The sequence below is a fragment of the Pelophylax lessonae genome (assembly GCF_965119305.1).
Source record: "Pelophylax lessonae genome assembly, chromosome: 6".
NCBI classification, from domain to species: Eukaryota; Metazoa; Chordata; class Amphibia; order Anura; family Ranidae; genus Pelophylax; species Pelophylax lessonae.
Window position 1 is genome coordinate 242,680,450 of NC_138773.1, and position 20,364 is coordinate 242,700,813.

General features: G+C 44.1%; 1 protein-coding gene across 1 annotated transcript in view; it reads right to left on the minus strand.

Annotated features, from left to right (window-relative positions):
* The window catches only part of AGPS (alkylglycerone phosphate synthase), a 386,322-nt gene that overhangs the window by 104,993 nt on the left and 260,965 nt on the right, over nucleotides 1–20,364 (minus strand). Inside the window, exon 14 of the mRNA XM_082260060.1 lies at nucleotides 18,519–18,631. Within this exon, the coding sequence (XP_082116186.1) occupies nucleotides 18,519–18,631 (113 nt within the window). The remainder of the gene's footprint in view (nucleotides 1–18,518; nucleotides 18,632–20,364) is intronic.

The following is a 20,364-nucleotide window of genomic DNA, read 5'->3' on the forward strand; positions in this document are numbered from 1 at the left end:
AAAGCGCAGAGAGAGCATCATGAAGAACAAGGAACACACCAGGCAGGTCCGAGATACTGTTGTGGAGAAGTTTAAAGGCGGATTTGGATACAAAAAGATTTCCCAAGCTTTAAACATCCAGAGGAGCACTGTGCAAGCGATAATATTGAAATGGAAGGAGTATCAGACCACTGCAAATCTACGAAGACCTGGCTGTTCCTCTAAACTTTCAGCTCATACAAGGAGAAGACTGATCAGAGATGCAGCCAAGAGGCCCATGATCACTCTGGATGAACTGCAGAGATCTACAGCTGAGGTGGGAGACTCTGTCCATAGGACAACAATCAGTCGTATACTGCACAAATCTGGCCTTTATATGGAAGAGTGGCAAGAAGAAAGCTATTTCTTAAAGATATCCATAAAAAGTGTGGTTTAAAGTTTGCCACAAGCCACCTGGGAGACACACCAAACATGTGGAAGAAGGTGCTCTGGTCAGATGAAACCAAAATCAAACTTTTTGGCAACAATGCAAAACGTTATGTTTGGCATAAAAGCAACACAGCTCATCACCCTGAACACACCATCCCCACTGTCAAACATGGTGGTGGCAGCATCATGGTTTGGGCCTGCTTTTCTTCAGCAGGGACAGTGAAGATGGTTAAAATTGATGGGAAGATGGATGGAGCCAAATACAGGACCATTCTGGAAGAAAACCTGATGGAGTCTGCAAAAGACCTGAGACTGGGACAGAGATTTGTCTTCCAACAAGACAATGATCCAAAACATAAAGCAAAATCTACAATGGAATGGTTCACAAATAAACATATCCAGGTGTTAGAATGGCCAAGTCAAAGTCCAGACCTAAATCCAATCGAGAATCTGTGGAAAGAACTGAAAACTGCTGTTCACAAACGCTCTCCATCCAACCTCACTGAGCTTGAGCTGTTTTGCAAGGAGAAATGGGCAAACATTTCAGTCTCTCGATGTGCAAAATTGATAGAGACATACCCCAAGCAACTTACAGCTGTAATCGCAGCAAAAGGTGGCGCTACAAAGTATTAACTTAAGGGGGCTGAATAATTTTGCACGCCCAGTTTTTCAGTTTTTTATTTGTTAACAAAGTTTGAAATATCCAATAAATTTCGTTCCACTTCATGATTGTGTCCCACTTGTTGATTCTTCACAAAAAAATTACAGGTTTATATCTTTATGTTTGAAGCCTGAAATGTGGTAAAGGTCGAAAAGTTCAAGGAGGCCAAATACTTTCGCAATGCACTGTATATACATTAAAAAGGGGATGAATTTTACAGAAGGGGCTGGATTTTCTTTTTAATACAGTTACATAGTAGGTGAGGTTGAATAAAGACAATAGTCCATTCAGTTCAACCTGTGTAGGTGTGTGTGGCTGTAATCATCTAACATAGCCCTTAATGTCCTGATCCTTGAGATGTAAGTCTAAGAGTCTTTTGAAAGTCACCATACTACCCGCAGAAACCACCTCTTGTGGTAGCCAATTCCACAATCTTGTAGCCCTAACAGTAAAGAACCCTCCTCGTTGCCTGAGGTTAAAACGCTTCTCCTCTAATCGCATTGTAGGTCCTCGAGTCCTCATGCAATTCCTTCGAATGAACAGCTTTTTTTCTAAGCTGAGATCCCCATTAAGATATTTATAAATTGCCATCATGTCCCCTCAGACATCTCTTCTCCAGGGAAAATAAATTGAGCGATTGCAGCCGCTCTTCATAGTTAAGGTCCTCCAACCCCCTAATCAGTTTAGTTGCCCTTCTCTGGACTCTCCCAGCTCCAACACATCCCTCCTGAGGACTGGCGACCAGAGCTGGACAGAATACGCCAGATGCAGTCGGACCAGAGTTTTATAAAGTGGAAGGATTATAGTCTTATCTCTGGAATACATCCCTTTCTTTATGCATGCTAATATTCTGTTGGCTTTGGAAGCTGCCGCTTGACATTGCATGCTGTTGCCTGAATCTATCATCAACCAAGACTCCCAGATCTTTCTCCATTTTTGATTCCCCCAAGGGTTCCCCTCCCAACGTGTATTGTGTTTTTAGTCCCCAAGTGCAAAACCTTACACTTCTCCACATTAAACCTCATTTGCCATGTCGTTGCCCACTCCGTAATTTTGTCCAGGTTTTGTCCAGGTCATTCTGTAGGATATCTGCTTTATGCTGTGCAGTTATTGCCCTGGCCAATTTTGTGTCATCTGCAAAAACTGATAACGAACTACTGATCCCATCCTCAATGCTGTTTATGAATAAATTGAACACACCGCTTACTACCCCAGACCAGTCTGAGAATGCTCTGTTTATTACCACCCTTTGGACACAGCCTTTTAGCCAGTTCCGTATCCAAGAGCAAACCCTGCTGTCGATACCTGCAGACCTTATTTTATAAATTAAGCGCTTGTGGGGAACTGTATCAAACGCCTGTACAACTGGTTATTAAAATAATTACAAAGAAAGAACAAGGACAGCTTTACGAAAAGCATTTCCATTGAGGTAGACAGGTACGAGGTAAATATCCTTTTGTAAGTTTATCGTCCTGTGTATATACAGGAGCTCTGAGGAAGAGGGCTTGAAACGCGCAAGCTGTGGTGGATGGACATATTTTTGGTTCTAGAACTGAATTCATTACATGGACTAGATTGTGTACCTTTGAGAGTACATTGGCATTTATTTATTTAACAAATAGTTTTATGGTATTGCACTAGGCCAGCACACCTTCATTTGCTTCTATTTCAGTACGCTAGCAGGATCTAGTTTTCTCAGGGTGTTGTCAACTGTCAGTACAACAACTATTATGAGAGAGTTGAAGTTTAAGTAGAAATCAAGAAAAGAAGGTTGAAAAAACAGAAGGTAGAACGAAGATTCAACCATATATCTATATTTGACCTGTTATCACATACCGTATATACTCGAGTATAAGCCGAGTTTTTCAGCACATTTTTTTGTGCTGAAAACGTCCCCCTTGGCTTATACTCGAGTCAAAAAAAAAAAAAGTTCCCGGCCGCTCCGACGTGTTTAAGATTTAAAAATGGCGCCGCCCGGAGTATACATGTCACCGCGCATGCGCCGCCACCGCTTGGGACAGGTCGGAAATAGCCGAACGCATACCAGCTTTCCCGAGCGGCGGCGGCGCGTGCGCAATGACGTGTCGGCGCCGGGCGGTGCCATTTTTAAAATGAAGGCGCCTCTGGAACAGGTAAGTGAAACACAGCCGCACTAGTATGCCCGCAACCCTGCATCCTCTTGTACCATGCTTGCCACCCTGAATTCTACTGTACATGCCAGCCACACTGCATTCTCCTGTACCATGCCAGCCACACTGCATTCTCCTGTACCATGCCAGCCACCCTGCATTCTCCTGTACCATGCCAGCCACCCTGCATTCTCCTGTACCATGCCAGCCACCCTGCATTCTCCTGTACCATGCATTCTCACCCTAGGCTTATACTCGAGGCAATCATTTTTCCCATCTTTTTGTGGTAAAAGTAGGGGCCTCGGCTTATACTCGAGTATATAAGTTAAGCAGATCTGTAATTCATTGAAGATCTCCATATCAAAATATAGTCTTGTGGTGTCCCCACAGAATGCGACTATATTGAACCAATAGGGGTAGTGCGATTTCAATACCATGTACTTGTTATTTGATAAGGGCACTCAACTTAGCCTCAGACCATTATGTACTATTTTTTGTTGTTTTTGTCACACTAATAGTCATAATGTAATTTTCATCAAAATGCTTAGGCCTATATACATGTTTGTGCATTGGTATACTTATTTCTCTATGTCATCATACAGATGTTTGCATATACCACTTGCTCCAGAGGAAGCTTACAGTGATAAGCGAAACATGTAGGGCAACCTGGATAAAACTCTACATCTGTTCATCAGCATTGTATTGACGGATTTCAGAGACGGTTGTATATCTTTCTCTATAGCCGTCTCATGAATATATATGTTTTTTTGTGACATATTTTATTGTCGCTATCAATTGAAGACTACATATTATGCTGTGTGATCTAATTTGCACATTGTTTTGAGGCTTACGCCTTATTTTAATGTATGTAAATTGTTTGTCTGTTTTTCATCCTATAAATAATTTTTGGTTCTGTATAAATGTTTTTTGTGAGTTTCCAAATAAAAACATATATTTTTAATACTGGTGCCAATAAAGTCCAATCTTTCTTCCCCCTTTTCTTAAAATCCATTTTCAAGGATGTGGCACCCCTATCACTAGTTTTGCGCCTAGGCATCCTGCGACCTGGGAGCGCACATACAATTGATTTGATATTCAATACCATGTAGTCTCAAATAGCTAACAATTTTAATTGCTTCAGCTGCCCTTTAGATACTTAGAATGCTGACATCATATAAAGAGTAGAGCACTTATCTAATAACTTTGGACCAATATAAGCAATCAGAATGTATCCTTTACTACTCTAAACTGATAAAAGATGAACGCTGGTTGCTAAAGGTTAATAAATCTCATTAAACATAGTGTTATTAAATAAAGCAAATTATGACTTCCAAAACAATAAAAACCCCTCAGTGTGAAAACGGACATACATAAAATGTATATGAATAACTTTAGTAATATAGAAGAATGTACAATTAAACGTATCTTGCTTTTTACTATTATTCAGTGCTTAGGTTTGCATTTAAGGCAATTACATTTTTTATTTCTTTAAATACTAAATTATTACATCACATTTAGAGAACAGTATCCCATAATAACCAGAAAGTAATTCTAATAAGCTTGGAGAACATAGCCGGTCAAGAATGTTGTCTGCTCATGTGAAATAAATATATATGTATTAAAAACACAGATAATTATCTTAATTACTCTGGAAATGAGTGTGGCCTGTTCATGATTGATCTCCTGGATAACTGCCTACCCACAGAGCAGTCTTTCACCCTTTGTGACACAAAATGATTTCATGATGTACAAGCAGCACCACATGAAAGATGAGAGGAACTGTGTATCGGTGTCACCGAACAGAGATCCATCAAATCTCTCTTCCCTCCAATGTGCTAATGATGGACTGGTGCACGAAAGTGAAATTAAACGTAGAACTGGGCTGCCACACCACCAAGGCCTGGACAGAGGGGACTGTCGAATTTGGATACTCAATGGGAAACTGGGGGGGCAGGCTGAGCAAATGCCATTTTATTTGCCATGCTTTCCATCGATCAGCCATGTAATCCATCAAAGGAGACGGACAGAAAACTCCCCATCATTACTCACCCTGTTACTGGAGTGAAATGTTTTCTGTCCCTTTGTAGCGGCACAAAACAATTAGTGACAGGGGGTGGGCTATTGACTATTTATCAAATCTTCTTGATTACTTTGTTTCTTTTTTAAGAGAAACGCAGGAGTCTAAGCTGGAGTTGCTACACAAAAAGGATTAAATATTAACTTTCCCTGGTCTTTATCTACAAAGATAAAATCAATACAGGACTAGCTGCAAAACTGTCACAGTGGAAATTAAAAAAGGACAGTGGAAAGATCGAAAAGTACAGCATTCCAAAAAATGTTTCATAAAACATCTGCATGCTACAACTTTGACCGTGATTAGAAAAAAAAAAATCAACCAGTATTTACCTGACAAATTATACAGAAAATAAAACTACTTTCTATTTTAAAGCATGAGAGGGAGGATAAAAGGGCTTTTGTATAAAAGGTGTGCCAGCCAGAAAACATTTCCTTGCCCAGAGCAACCAGTTTCCAGTTCTCAGCTCTAGTTTATGTCTAGCACACAATTCTTAAAGGCCTCATGCAAACTGGACGCTCCCTACAAACCTTTCTCCTGGCAGCAGAAAAACGCTGGAAAGAACGTGTGTACAGCATTTAGCGGCATCAAGTGCTCAGAAGGTAATTCATTTCATTGGCCAGAATCATCATTTATTCTGGACATTAAAAATGAATTAATGCTCAAGCACTAAACATGCCTACCCTTAACACGTGTATGCACGTTTTTGCCGCGTCAAGCGTTTTTCTGCCAAACTCTCCTCTCCTGAATAGGACTCTTTTGCTTTCAGGAGAGGAACATTTTACAGTCTCTAAACGCTGCTGCTCCTAAACTCTGGTAAAAGCCTATGGGGTTGATTTACTAGAACTGGAGAGTGCAAAATCTGAATCAGCTCTGCATATATCAAAGCATAAAGAGGAGCTCCAGGCTCCCCCCCCAAAAAATTCTAAGTCAGCAGCTACAAAAACTGTAGCTGCTGACTTTTAATAAAAGGACAATTACCTGTCCAGGGATCCAGCGATATTATCACCCAAGCCGATTCTTCAATCAGCTTTGGGTGCAGGCATTGGCATGTTAAGTAAAGAAGGCTGGCAGTGAAGCCTTGCCCTTTTTCGATTGGTTCTGCAGTCTTCTGAGACCTAGGATGTGTCTCAGAAGGCGGGGGAAAAAATGGGGTGGCGAACTTCAAGCTCAAGTCGCTGCGGCGCATCTGACCGGAAGTAGGAGCAAGTACCTGAAAAAAATCAAACAAAATTTTTAGTGAAGTTCTGCTTTAATTAAACAAGCGAAGGTTAGAAGCAGATTGGCTACCATGCACAGCTGCACCAGATTTTGCATTCTCCAGTTTTAGTAAATCAACCTATATCTGTGCATGGACACATAGGCTATTATTAACCGGTTGCCGACCGCCGCACGACTATATACGTCGGCAGTCAGCCCCGGCCAGGCAAAGTGACGTATATATACGTCACTAGCCTGTCACTTTCTTGTGAGCCAATAGCGGGCGAGCGTGCACCCGTGGAGGCGCGCGCCTGCCCGCCCCGTTCCCTGGGAAGTCAGTGCGTGTGACCGGCGGACCCAATGTTCGCCGGTCACTCCCGATCGTCCTCCGTGAAGGGAGAAAGGCAGGCGGCTGATGTAAACAAGCCGCCTGTCATTCTCCCCTGTGTAGGAATGGTGATCATACGGTTCTATTATGTAGGACTGTTGATCACTGTTCCTACACAAGTAGCCAGGTCCAATCACAGTAAAAAGCACACCCCTAGGGACACACTTAACCCCTCCTTCCCCAATAAAGTTAACCCCTTCCCTGCCAGTGTCATTTTGCAGTAACAGTGCATATGTATAGCACTGATTACTGCAGTAATGTCACTGGTAGCCCCAAGTGTCAAAAATGTCAGTCAAGGGTCCGATCTGTCCGCCGCAATGTCACAGTACCGCAAAAAAAAAAAAAAAAACGCAGATCGCCGCCATTACGCGTTAAGAAAAAAAACACCAAAAATGACAGAAATCTCTCCCTTAAATAGTAAACGCAATAACTTTTGCGCAAACCAATCAAAATACGCTTTTTGCAATTTTTTTTACCAAACATATGTAGCAGAAAACAAATTGGCCAAAAATGTTAAAAAATTTTGATTTTTACATTTTTTTGGGGGAATTTCATATAAAAAAAATGTGAAAAAAAATGGATTTTTGTAAAATCTTACCGTAAAATCCTTTTCTCTTAAGCTCATTGACAGACGTAGTCCTCGTTGATTAATAACAACTCGGGTTATACTGCCCTCTACAGGAGTAGGACTAGACAGGAAAGAAAACATTCTGGCCACACCCTAGGGGCAGTCCCAGAGGGTATATCCTCTCACTTCCTGCTACAGCAAATCAGTTATGTCACAAAGCAGTGTTTAGAGACTTTAACCCAACCCAACTCAAAAACAGAGGGGCGGGTACTACGTCTGTCAATGAGCTTAAGAGAAAAGGATTTTACGGTAAGATTTTACAAAAATCTATTTTTCTCTTAAGCTCATTGACAGACGTAGTCCTCGTTGATTAATAACAACTCGGGACGTCCCAAAGCAGTACCACAAATGAGGGGTGGGCTAACAGAAATCAAAATCCAGAAGGCCCAACCGGAGCCAACCAGAAGCATCAAGGACTCATCGAGCAAAAAGATGAGACCTAAGTGAAAAACCCAACAAACCCTTGAGATAGACCAAGAGTCTCCTCAGATTGCGGCCTGCAGAACCTTGCGGCCAAAAGAGGCATCTGACGATGCCATCACATCAACTTTATAAAATGATGTAAAGGTATGAACCGACGATCAAGTCATCGCCTTGAAAACCTGGATCGCTGACGCCTGATGGCGGAAGACCCAGGAAACACTAGGCGCCCGAGTAGAGTGCGCCTTAACAGGGAACGGAGGATTCCGACCCTTAATAGAATAAGCCTGTACCACCGTCTGACTGGTCCATCTAGATATGGTCGCTGCACACACAGGCAACCCCCTTCTAGGGCTATCAGTGATCACAAAAAGTGAGTTTGTCTTACGAAACAAGTTCGTAGTAGTCAAGTGTACCCTGATTGTCTGAACCCCATCCAAGGAGTGTAATCCCAAGGATGGCTAGTCTTAGGACACGGGGAAGGTAACACAATATTTTTATTCAGATAAAAACTCTGAAAACCACTTTAGGAAGGAAGGATGGATTCGGAAGAAGAACCACCTTATCCCTATGAACCACCAGATATGGGGAACGACAAGATAATGCGGCCAGTTTTGACACCCTGCGTGCAGAAGTAATGGCCACCAAGAAGGCCACCTTCTGGGATAATGTAAGCAAGGGAATCTCCCTAATATCTTCAAAGAGAAGTTTCTGAAGAACCGACCACACTAAATTAAGATCCCAGGCGGTAAGGGTGCACGCACTGGCGGAGCCAGATGTCGCACCCCCTGGATGAAATTCCGCACCAAGGAATGATTAGCCAAAAGTTTCTGAAAGAAGATTGCTAACGCTGAAACCTGACCCTTGATGTGCTCAAGGACAGTTTCTGCTCAACCCCTTGTTGCAGACAGACCAAGATTCGGGTCACCGAATAGGTATGTGGGGGAAATCCAAGAGATTCACACCACGCAATATAAGACTTCCATGTGCTGGAAGTCGCTTTCCTTGCTTTAACTAGAGGTAGGAATAACTGAAGCTGACACTCCCTTGTCCTTCAGTACCTGGGTCTCAATGGCCAGGCCATTAAGCCAGCGATAGTAAAACAAGATGGAAGATTGGTCCCTGAGACCGCAAATCCTCCCTGAGAGGAAGTCTCCAAGGAGCGTCCGCGACTAGCCTCACCAAGTCGGCGTACCAGGCTCGACAAAGTCAGTCCGGAATTTCCAGAATAACTGGAATAACCCTCCACCTCTATCCTGCGAAGAAGTTCCCGCAGTAACTAGAGAGGATGGAAGGCATGCCGTAGCTGATACTGCCCCCACGGGGCGATCAGCGTTTCTGCTGCGTCCGCTAGAGGATCGCGGGTGCGAGCTACAAACCTCCGCCCTTCCTGTTGAGCCAAGGTGCCAACAGATCCACATCCGGGATGCACCAATGAAGGGACAGCTAGTGAAAAACCTCTGGATGAAGAGGCCATACCCCTTGATCCAGAATCTGATGGCTGAAATAATCTGCCTGCCGATTTCCAACCCCCGGAGTGAACACTGCGGGGAGATCCGGAACAAACCGTTCCGTCCAATGAAAGATGCTAGTCGTTTCGATGGCCACCAGGACACTCTAAGTGCCCCTTTCTTGACATAAGTCACGACCGTGGCATAGTGCGATTGGATCCGAATCGGGCTGCTCTAGAGCTGCTCGGTCCAGTAAATCAGACAAAATCTGATCGCTCTCAGTTCCGATACCCTATTGGTAACCTGGATGCTATCGGAAGGAATGACTTCCCCTGGTTGAGCATCGGAGACTTCCTGGTCCGCTCGCTCAACCGGATCCGATTGTCCAGGAAATCGGAATTCTGATTCCATTAGAAAAAAATCTCCTTCAGGAGAATTCGGGTATGAGACTGGGTATACGGTACTGCCTCTAAGAAGGCCACCATCAGTCCCAGCCAATTGAGGGACAGCAACATCTGAATCGTTGACTGAACCTTTTGGAGTTTCTCCGCAAGGAGAAACTTTCTTGCCCAGGATGTATCCAACATTAGGCCCAGATAGTTCAGTCTCCTGGTGGGAACCAGGGATGATCTTTGGGAAAGCGAAGAAAACGCTGATGTCCTGCGATGATGGGGATATAAGGATAGGCATCCTAAATGTCTATGGACGCCAGGAACTCCCCCTGATGCAGGGAGGCCACCACTGTTCGGATGGACTCCATCTTTCCCAAGTCCAGAATTTGGACGCACCTTGCCCTCTTTCCTGGACATTGTGAACAGGTTTGAATAGAACCCCTGAAACAGTTCAATGTTAGAAGGGAAGAATCGCACCGGTGGAAGTGATCGAAACTCGATCCTGTATCCTGACCGTATGACCTTCCTTTAAAGAGGGATTCCTCAAACGGATAGCGCCTAGCCATGCGTTTGGAAATAACAGGGGTTCGTTTCAAAACGACCCCATTTGGGTAAAGGAAAATCCTTCGCCCTCTAGGTAGGTTAACAAGTACCAAAAAGGAATCTCAGTCTCAGCTACCTCTGCCGGTGTAACCTCAAGACTAAAGGTTTCCCGGACGGACACAACTAGTGCATCCACCACTCTTGTGCTATGGCGGAGGCAGAAACGTTCTCTTCACTGCTGAGGAGACATTACCTGAGACAACAGCCCCATAAGAGGGACCTGCAGCTGCATTGACCAGCTCCGAATCCGTATCTGAAGTATCAGATAAAAAATGGGGGTAGGCGGGGGTCACTTCTTGACCCCCGTCCCTGACAGGCCACCTCCACCTGGGATACCAAAGACTCCAAACTGCCGAAAACGCATTAAAAACAAGTGGGGTACTGGAGGGTCCTGCGGCCACCTTGAGGGGATCAGGTGGGGATACCTATGCGGCAGAGTCAATGATTATACAAGACATTTGCCAGCGACAAAAAAAATGACAAAGTGAAAAACTTTTTTTTTTTTTTTTTGTAATCCCCCAGCGCAACAGCGCCCCTCAGTGTTACCTGCCTTTTTGGACCCCACAGAGAGAGAGAGAGACCCCAAGGCTCATCCCTGATGCACAGAAGTTTTCTATCAGCTTGCTCAGTGCTGTCCTGTTACAGACAGGAAGTCTTTGGCCCTTTTTCCTGGGTAAAGGAGGCGGCTCCGCCCCTTAACACGCCTTCCGGCGCCTCCCCCTGGCTCCACGAGGTGTTTGGTCACCTCAAACATGGCCGCCCCCATGCTGGAGACACGAGGCTACGCCAATATGGCAGCCTCGTGCGATCTGCCAGACAATGGCGGCGGCCTGTACAGGATTCTATGTTCGCCTGCGGGAGTATCTCGGCCCCACAACCCTCACCCTGATGGTGATAAGCCTGGCCGGCGGTACCGGACCCTGGCGGGCCGCATGCGGTCCGTGGGCCGTCGGAAGGCAGCTCTCTGCCCTTGCTGGAGGAATGGCGATCTGGACTACAGTGATTCAGGCATAGGCATCGCCCTGTGAACACCTCTGACAGATAAGATACCTCTTGCTTCATTAGTAATGCCCATTCTAGTACTGCCACTGACTTCAGTCACCTTTACAGTTTTAAAATGACATTAGATAGTCAGCTCCCAAACCAAGCCTCCTGGTTTCTGTTCACAAAAAATCACACTCAAATTGGGGGATCTGTGAACTGTTATAGGATAGAGGGGAAACCCATCCTACCATTCCAGAGAGGGGCCCGCGTTCACCACAAACCCGTCAGGGGGAAAGGGGGAACATACTACTCACCATACCGGAACCAGGCGGGCGCAATTCCTGACAGAACCCCTCTCCACCGGGGTGGGGGGCTGTCGACCAGTACGGACGCCGTGACTCTTGGTCATTGGCGTTCAAGCGAGACGTTTAACTCGCAGGGTCAGTCCCAGTCCAGTGGGACTATGTCGCGGCCGACCCAGCGCGGAGCTATGGCCTGCACGCGCTCGTAGGCTGAACTGGGGTGACCACTGGATCTCAACATCCAGCCCGTCGCCCAGTTACAGCTTGCTTGCTTGAAGATCTCACAGGAACACTGGAGAAAAAAGCTGTCTAAAAAAAAATCTTTCTAAGAAAAAAATCCTGCCAGGACCGAAGATCCTAGCAAGGCATCTAGGTCCTTACTCCTAACTAGACAGAAAAAAACTGATTTGCTGTAGCAGGAAGTGAGAGGATATACCCTCTGGGACTGCCCCTAGGGTGTGGCCAGAACGTTTTCTTTCCTGTCTAGTCCTACTCCTGTAGAGGGCAGTATAACCCGAGTTGTTATTAATCAACGAGGACTACGTCTGTCAATGAGCGACAGAGAAATATTGTTTTTGCAAAATGTACACTTTTTTTGTTTATAGCGCAAAAAGTAAAAATCGCACAAGTGATCAAATACCACCAAAAGAAAGCTCTGTTTGTGGGAAAAAAATTTGTTTAGGTATAGCGTCGCCCGACCGCGCAATTGTCCGTTAAAGTCACGCAGTAAAAAAAAAAAAAAAAAACGCAAAAAACCCCCTGGTCAGGAAGGGGGTAAAATCTTCTGGGGCTTAAGTGGTTAATTAGCAAGGTAGAGGTTGGAAGGTGCACAAAGAAAAGAGTGTGGGCACAAACAAAAATTAGCAAGAAAGCACAATATAGGCAATCCCGCCCCCCCCCCCCCCCCCCAAAAAAAAAAATGATGACCAGTGATAAAGAGAATTGGCAAAAAACAGGCAAGTGTGCAAAAGAAATAGCAAAAATCACAAAATCACAAAAAAAAAAAAAGAAAGAGAAAGCTTTACAAAAACACAAAAAGTAAGAGTTTTGGAGAGACTAAAGGAAACAAACATAAATAAAAAAAATAGCACGGAAGTAGAGGTGTCAGCAGAAAATATTCCATGCATACTTGTGATAACAATAACCTTTCTGATCAGGGACTATAGTTTCTGAACACGCTCAGCTCCCGCCAATTAATATTCATTAGGCATTGCAGAGAGTGCTCATTGTCAGCCTCAGCTGTACTCTCCGCAGGGAAAGAAAGCTATATTTAAGATATTGGGAGAGATCCTCTCACAGGCAGAAGAGGCAGCAAGGTCATGATAGACCAATGAAACAATTTGCCCCACAGCAATGTCTCCCTTGAACACTTTACCTCTGATCTCATGGTGTTGATTAATGAAGCGACGATGTCATTTAGACTAATATACCGGAGCGACAAGAGAGTGAAAGCACTCACCCTTGTAACACAGTATCTGACACAGGACAAATGAATGTTCGTTTAATACATTTTCCAAGCATAGGCTAAAAATCATGCCCTGAGCATAGAAAGGCTTAATAGGGTGCAATATGCATATTCGCAGATTTGAGGTGCTTAGTACAAACCATGCTGCTGCTCAGAAGCAACAGCCATTAGGATGCGCAGTAGGAGCTCTATGTATAATATAGTATGTACATTTTTCTTTACCGCTGGAGAATACAGTTAAGTAGAGCAATGAATGTGTGTAGTAACAATGGATGGTTAAGCCACAAATTTCTCTGTATATGAATCTTTAAATGTGAATATATACAGCCTTCATAATCTCAGATTGTTAGAATGGATAGCTTTTAAGAGGAAATATATACACTGTACATAAATTATTTATATATACATATATACATGCACACACACACACACACGTCTTCAGTTGCTTAGTCAAGGCAATGTCTGGTACTTTGGTCTATTGCTGTACCTTTAAGAAGGAAACGGCTGGCTCTAGGTGAGCCGGCTCTCTGTTTGTCCAGTGCTATACAGCAGTCATAACATTGAGACCACTGACAGGTAAAGTGAAGAACATCGATTATCTTGTTACAAAGGCATCTCATGTGTTTGGGATATATTAGACAGCAACTGCATGTTGTTCCTGAAGTCGAGGTTTTTGAAAGTGGAAAAAAATGTGCACACAAAGAATTGAGAGACTTTGACAAGGGCCCAGACAACTGGGTCACAACATCGACAAAACTTCAGCTTTTGTGAGATATTGCTGTCTGCAGTGGTCAGGACCTACCATAAATAGCCCAAGGAAAGAAAACTGGGCAGCCAAGACTGGTCAACAAACATGGAGAGTGAGTGGCCCATGTATTCTGATCCAATAAAAGGACTACTGTAGCTCAAATTGCTAAAACAGATAATACTGATTCTGATAGAAAGGTTTCAGCTCACACAGTAAGGCTATAAACCCAGAAGTGCATTGCCAAAGTCACATGATTTAGAGTGCGACTTTGATGCAACTGAGTGCAATTTTGATCTGACTTTACACTCTCTGACTCAAAGTCGCATCAAAAGTCACTTCTAAGTAGTGCAGGCACCTTTTTAAAGTCACTGCAACTTTAAGTCACAGATCAGAACGGGTGCAATTGAAATCAATATGCTGTGACTTGTCATGAGACTTTGTGTCCAAAGTCACGTGACAAGTCAAACTAGTGGAAATGGAGCCAAAATTGCAGCTTGTTGCGTATGGTGCTGTGTAGCCGCAGATCAGTTAGGTTGCCCATGCTGCCCCATGTCCATAGGTAAAAGCGCCTACAATGGGCAAATGAGTATCAGAACTGGACCATGCTGCAATGGAAGAAGGTGGCCTAGTTTGATGATTTTAAGAGTGGTTTGACAAACACAACAAGTTTGAGGCATTGCAAACAACATTCTTCTGGTCCTAATCCATGCAAGCATAAGTGGGATGTGCTGGAAAAACAAGTTTGATGCATGAAGGCCCAACATCAAAACCTAAAGTGATTGTAAACAATAACCTTGGGAAACAACCCTTTCAGTTTAAAATAGAAATTAAAGGAAAACCATTTGTGTATAGATATAAAAATACATTATATATATATATATATATATATATATATACACACACATACACACTTTTTTATATACAATTTTTTTTTATATATTTAAATTTTATATATTTTTTGTCAGTGATCACATTACCTCTGTTCTCAGCTGCATAAGAGCTGGGGGGAGGAGTAGCTGCAGCACAAAGATATTCCCAGTGAAAGGCTTTGCAGGGGGCAAGTCATTGGAAGAGAGCACGCTGAGTTTCTAGATTGGCTAGAGAACCGACCACGCTGAAAAGGATGCGCTTCTATGCCTAGCGTGGTCAGTTTGAAATGAAAAAGCAGGGGGCCTGGCAGGAGCACCAGGGATTTCACACAAGTGAAGCAATACAAAGCAAACAGGATACTTTTTCATACAAGTACATGGTACAGCAGGCACATATCAGGAATTCGAAATGTTAGGGTATTAAACGCTTTAAAGGATCTGCTACTGACATCTTGGTGTTAGATACCACATAATACCTTCAGAGGAGTCCATAACGCAACAGGGTATGGTGGGTGGTCATAATGTTATGGCTAATTCACATACATGTCCCATAGTTGAGAAACTCAGATAATTTGGAGTTCGGGACCACACTTGGCAGAGGTGCCTTAATGTTGGTTCCACAAGTATCTGCAAATGTATGCAACTAAAACCTTTGTTTCTAAGTTGTTAAAATATATACATACACACATTCATATATTCCTCTCTTCTCTGAGGAAGCCCCCAAGGGACGTTTACAGATTGAAGATCCTCCCTCTTGATTCCTCACAGGAACTGCGAAAGAAGCCTTAGTCGAGGATGATACTAGCATTACCGTGGCCCTTGGACGCCTGCAGTGTCTGTCAGAGAACACCGTGACCTCATCACGAACTTCGGTATCCTCCTGTGGAGCCGAACCTGCTAAAAGGAGCTGCATGTAAGACTGTGTAAACAGAACTGTCTTGAAGGTGGATACCCCCAGACTCAGAACCTGTATGCAAAATGGGAAAGAGAACTATCTGTGACAGCAGCCGTTGAATCACTGCCTTCGGTCCCTAAAATTTGTGCAGAAGAAAGACCACCCTGGTCACAAAGAGTCAGACCTAGGTAAATCAATTCCCTGGACAGGGATAGGGGGGAACTTAGGTAGTTCAGACATCACCTGAATCTTTTCAGGAATTAAAGCTTTGTCCCCCTTTCTGGGTACCCCCAAAATAAATATTTTGCAGATCTCCTTGACGCTCACCAAAGAAGTCCATGGGGCCAGAAACCAGCGAAGATGTCCCCTCGCCCAAATAATGGGTGAGGGCAGACCTTCATGCTGAAGGGGTCTTGTCTGCATGTCTGGGGAAGCTCTCTAGGCTTACCGGAACAATGAGAGCTTTCTTAGAGTCACAGCATGCACCTTAATCACCACCACTAAAACAAAGTTTGGACAGCACAGGAGCTGTAGCCAAAGCTTCATCACCAATAAACTGCAGCCCATGGACCAACTGGTCCGCTAAATCAACATAAGCAGTGGGGACCTGCTCAACCCCTAGGCCCTGGTGCAAAAGCTTGGCCCATTCAGTTAGGGTCTGAGGCAAAGACTGGTCGCAATGCAGAACCAGCCATAGTAAACATGCTGCGTGTCAAAGCCTCCGCTTTCTTGACGGTCGGGTCCTTAAAGGACGAGGATTCCTCTACTGGGATCATGGTTGCCTTATTCAACCTGGAAACAGGAGGGTCCACCACTGGTGGACTAATCCACTTTTTTAAAAGTGACTCCTCAAAAAGGTAGCGTACAGCAAAACGTTTGGGGACTACAAAGGGTGATTTTGGTTGTTCCCATTCCTTACAGGAAACCCTGTCAAAATAAGGCACATAAGGAAACACCTTTGGAGTACGATGCTACTTATGCGTACCAAACCACACAGCCACGTCCGTGGCTACATTAGCCACATCCTCCATCTTTAAAGTCTCACGTACTGCAGTAATAAGTGCGTCTACCATCAGCTTTTCATTTGCTGCTGCAACCATGGAGGAATCATCCTCACAATCGAAAGGAATCAGGGTGTGCGATATTAGGTCCCCCTGGACGGGCCGCGTCCATGGCGGCATCCGGCTCAGAATCAGATGTAACAGACTGAGCAGGGAAAGGTGGGGGATGCTTCCTCCTGGGCCTTTGCCCACATGCCACTTCCACCCGGGACACTAAGGATTGCAGGACCACTGTCATTGCAACCATGGGAAGCCTGGGTTCCGAGGGACCTGCCACCTCCATGAGGGGGTCAGCGGGGGAGATGGGACCCTGAGGCTTCAAAAGGAAAGGAAGACCTTGCAGTACAAAAATGATCTTTTGCCACCACTAAAAGGATCCCCGCAAGGCTCAGGGTACCTATCAGCAGAGAGAGAGATAACAACAGGGACCCCCAAAGACTCACCCTACCGACGGAGGAGCGCCGAGAATTAGAACCCAGCATCATCATGGACGCTTTCCCTGTTCATATGTCCCAGGCACAGGAAGAGGAAACTAGGGAGGAAGAGGAGGAGCTTCAGCATCCCAATGAGGATTTAGTGGTCTCCAGCTTCTCCAAGACTAAGGGAAAATGGCCCCTGTGACATCATCCGGCTACACAAACATGGGCGCAAACCAGAGACCAGCCAGACTAATAGCCACCATCAGCTACAAACACTGAAGCCTTGCTGCCAGGATCTTTCCTGCCCCCTCTGCAACGCTGCACACTCTGCAAGGGGACCCCCCCTGAAGGTAGGACATATGCTTTGGGGAGACTCTGCTGTGCATCCTGCACCGGTCTCTGCACTGGGACTCCCCTGCACTATACCCACACTGTAAACAGCAGAGCATGAACCTAGGGGTCTCCTACACTGCGACCCCTCCAGACTATCAGGGCGGGACACGCACTATCCCAGGACCTTTACAGAGTGGGAAAAGCGGGGGAAACCCCAGGGGTCTCTGCTGCATTCTCTCCCCTGGGACACCCACCAGACTCTAGTTCCAGACAGGGGGGAATGGGAGTAGGGGGAAGACCAGCTCAGTGAGGGATTTAAGGATGGGAGGAAGAAACCTGTAGGCAGGGCCAACTGTACCTGGAGGTTACCCACGTCCACCCCAAAGAAAACCACCAAAAGGGGAGAGGGGAGACTGTACTTACCCTTCCATGGTGCGGGTAACGCTCCAGACAGAACTCCTCGCCACCGAAGTAGGGGAGCTGTTGGCCAAAGGACCGCTGCAACTCAGACCCAAGTTGGTCGCATGCGACCCTGTGATGCGTTTAACTCGCAGGCCAGCCTCTGTCCGTGAGGCTATGTCGTGGCCGAACTAGCGCGTAGCTGCCTTCTGTACAGGCTTGCTGGCAGGGCTGGGGGGACCACTGAATCTAGATTACCCAGCCGTTTACCCAGTCCGGCAGTTGATTGTTGACCTCCCGATAAAAAAAACAAAAAATATGAAAGTAAGGAGAAAATTGCTAGGACCAGAGATCCCAGCTGGTAGTCTAGGTCCTTACTACTGACTAGACAGATTAAAACCGATTACCTAGAGCAGAGAGGGGGGGTTCTATACCAGCTGAGGCCCATGGGCATAGCCAGGTGTTTTTTGTTCTGCCTAGTCCTACGCCTGGAAGAGGCAATATAACCCATAAGGTATGATTTATGGAGTGCTGTGTCCGTTGATGAAAGAGAAAATATGAATTCTCTGCCAACACCGGGGAACAGCAAGAGATGCACAGCCAGTTGAAACCACCATATGTCATCATCATTAATATTATCTACAGAAGTGGTAAGTCAGTTACAGAACCATCATCAAAATCATACATACCCAAACTTTGCAGCGATGTCATACACTTGCTTCTCATGCTGCAGAACTTTCTCGCGGTCACCCTCAAACAACAAAGTTGCTACACAGAGACGATTTGGATCGAAGCCCTTAAACTGTAAAACAGAACATGTGAAATATTTTGTCATAGTATGATGTTAACATCTACCTCAACGCTTCACTGCTAAAGAAGCCCATACATAAAGGATGACAGCTGCCCAATCTTGCTGGGTAATGTACATAAAGTATCCTTGTACATTGGTCACCGACCCATTCCCGTCATAAGTGAATACTGTAATAACATTACTGCTCCTTCCCGATGTATGGGCATAAAAGGATAGCTAATCCAACTGGTTAGATGGCCTGTATGTGCGACTGCCCTCTAATGCAACCTTTTACATGCCAATAGAAAGGATGATCTACAGTATAGGTGATCATTCTAATGTTTGAATTCAAATATGTGTGCCACCTGCTTAGTAAGAGAAAGCCACCTTAAAACATACCTTTTATATTATAGGTTCTCTCCGATTTCAAAGAATGCAAATTTAACAGACAAAACAAGTGATGTCACTAAGGCACTTAACTAGTCTGAAATTGGATTGCAAAAAGACTTTTGAAAAATGGTAGGCCTAAGGCGTTGGCTACAGTAGGGAAGGGTTAAGTTGACCATAGATGGATAGAATTTCAAACAAAATTTTTCAGGAAGAGTCTCAGCAAAATTCCTATGCAAATTCTCAGAACATTTGAATGTCCTTTGAGAGATTTCATTGTTTTTAACATTTGATTTTGGAATGAATGGACAGTATCGAACAAAAAATGCATACACTGTTAGAAATTAGTTGGTTTGAGAAAACTTTTTAATACTGCTCCTTCAAATTTTCTCATCACTGCAGCTGAAAAAAAAAAAAAATTGATTTGACAAACTAATGATTAGAAAAACTAACAAATTTCTTAGAATAATCTTTTCCCGCAAAGTTTTGTTCAAAATTCTACCCATTTCTGGCCAGCTTTAGACACTTTGTCAGGTTTTAGCTGCTGTCTGTGTCCACATTGGGAAGATTAAGCCTCTCCATTAGTACCACTGACTATTGCCACTGAGAGAGAGTGAGGGGAAGTTCAGAATTTAGGAGTTGCCACCAGAAGCAGTGAGTGAAAGCTTCCAAGAACACTTAAGGACTGGAAAGTTTTACCACCTTAATGACCAGGCCATTTTTTGCGATACGACACTGCGTTAATTTATATGTGGGTGTGATTCTCGCCCTGTCCTGTAGGCAAATAAATATATGTACCCTTGATGCCGCTAGTACTAATGCTGTTAACCACACAGTTAAAGATATGAGATAAAAGGGGGGGGGGGAGGGGGGAGTACCGCGCTTCAGAGGTTAAGTGTAGTATATAAGGGGACTCAGTGATAAATAAATAAATTAAAAAAAAATTTCAATGATTACCAATGTGTATATTAAATATCATGAATTCATATGATCAAACAATAAATAGCTGGTATTGGTGAATGTATGAGCTCATATAAAATCTATATCTTAAAATTCATATATGTTATCTACTTTAAAAAATAAACACATATCCAAACATCCAAGGTGCTTATGGTGATGCAATAAATAAATACAATAAAGTGATAATCACGTGCCAATAAAGTGCTTTGTGTCACTATGCATTCAGTGATTAGATGCATGAATGCATCTCAATATGTATCAATAGTGATTAGATGCCTACAAGCATCAAAAAGTGCTCCAGTGTCCCAATAAAATAAAAAAATAAAAGAAATATATATTTTTTTAAATTTTAAATTAATATAGAAACGTGAATATTTCCTCCTCCGTGAACTACAGTA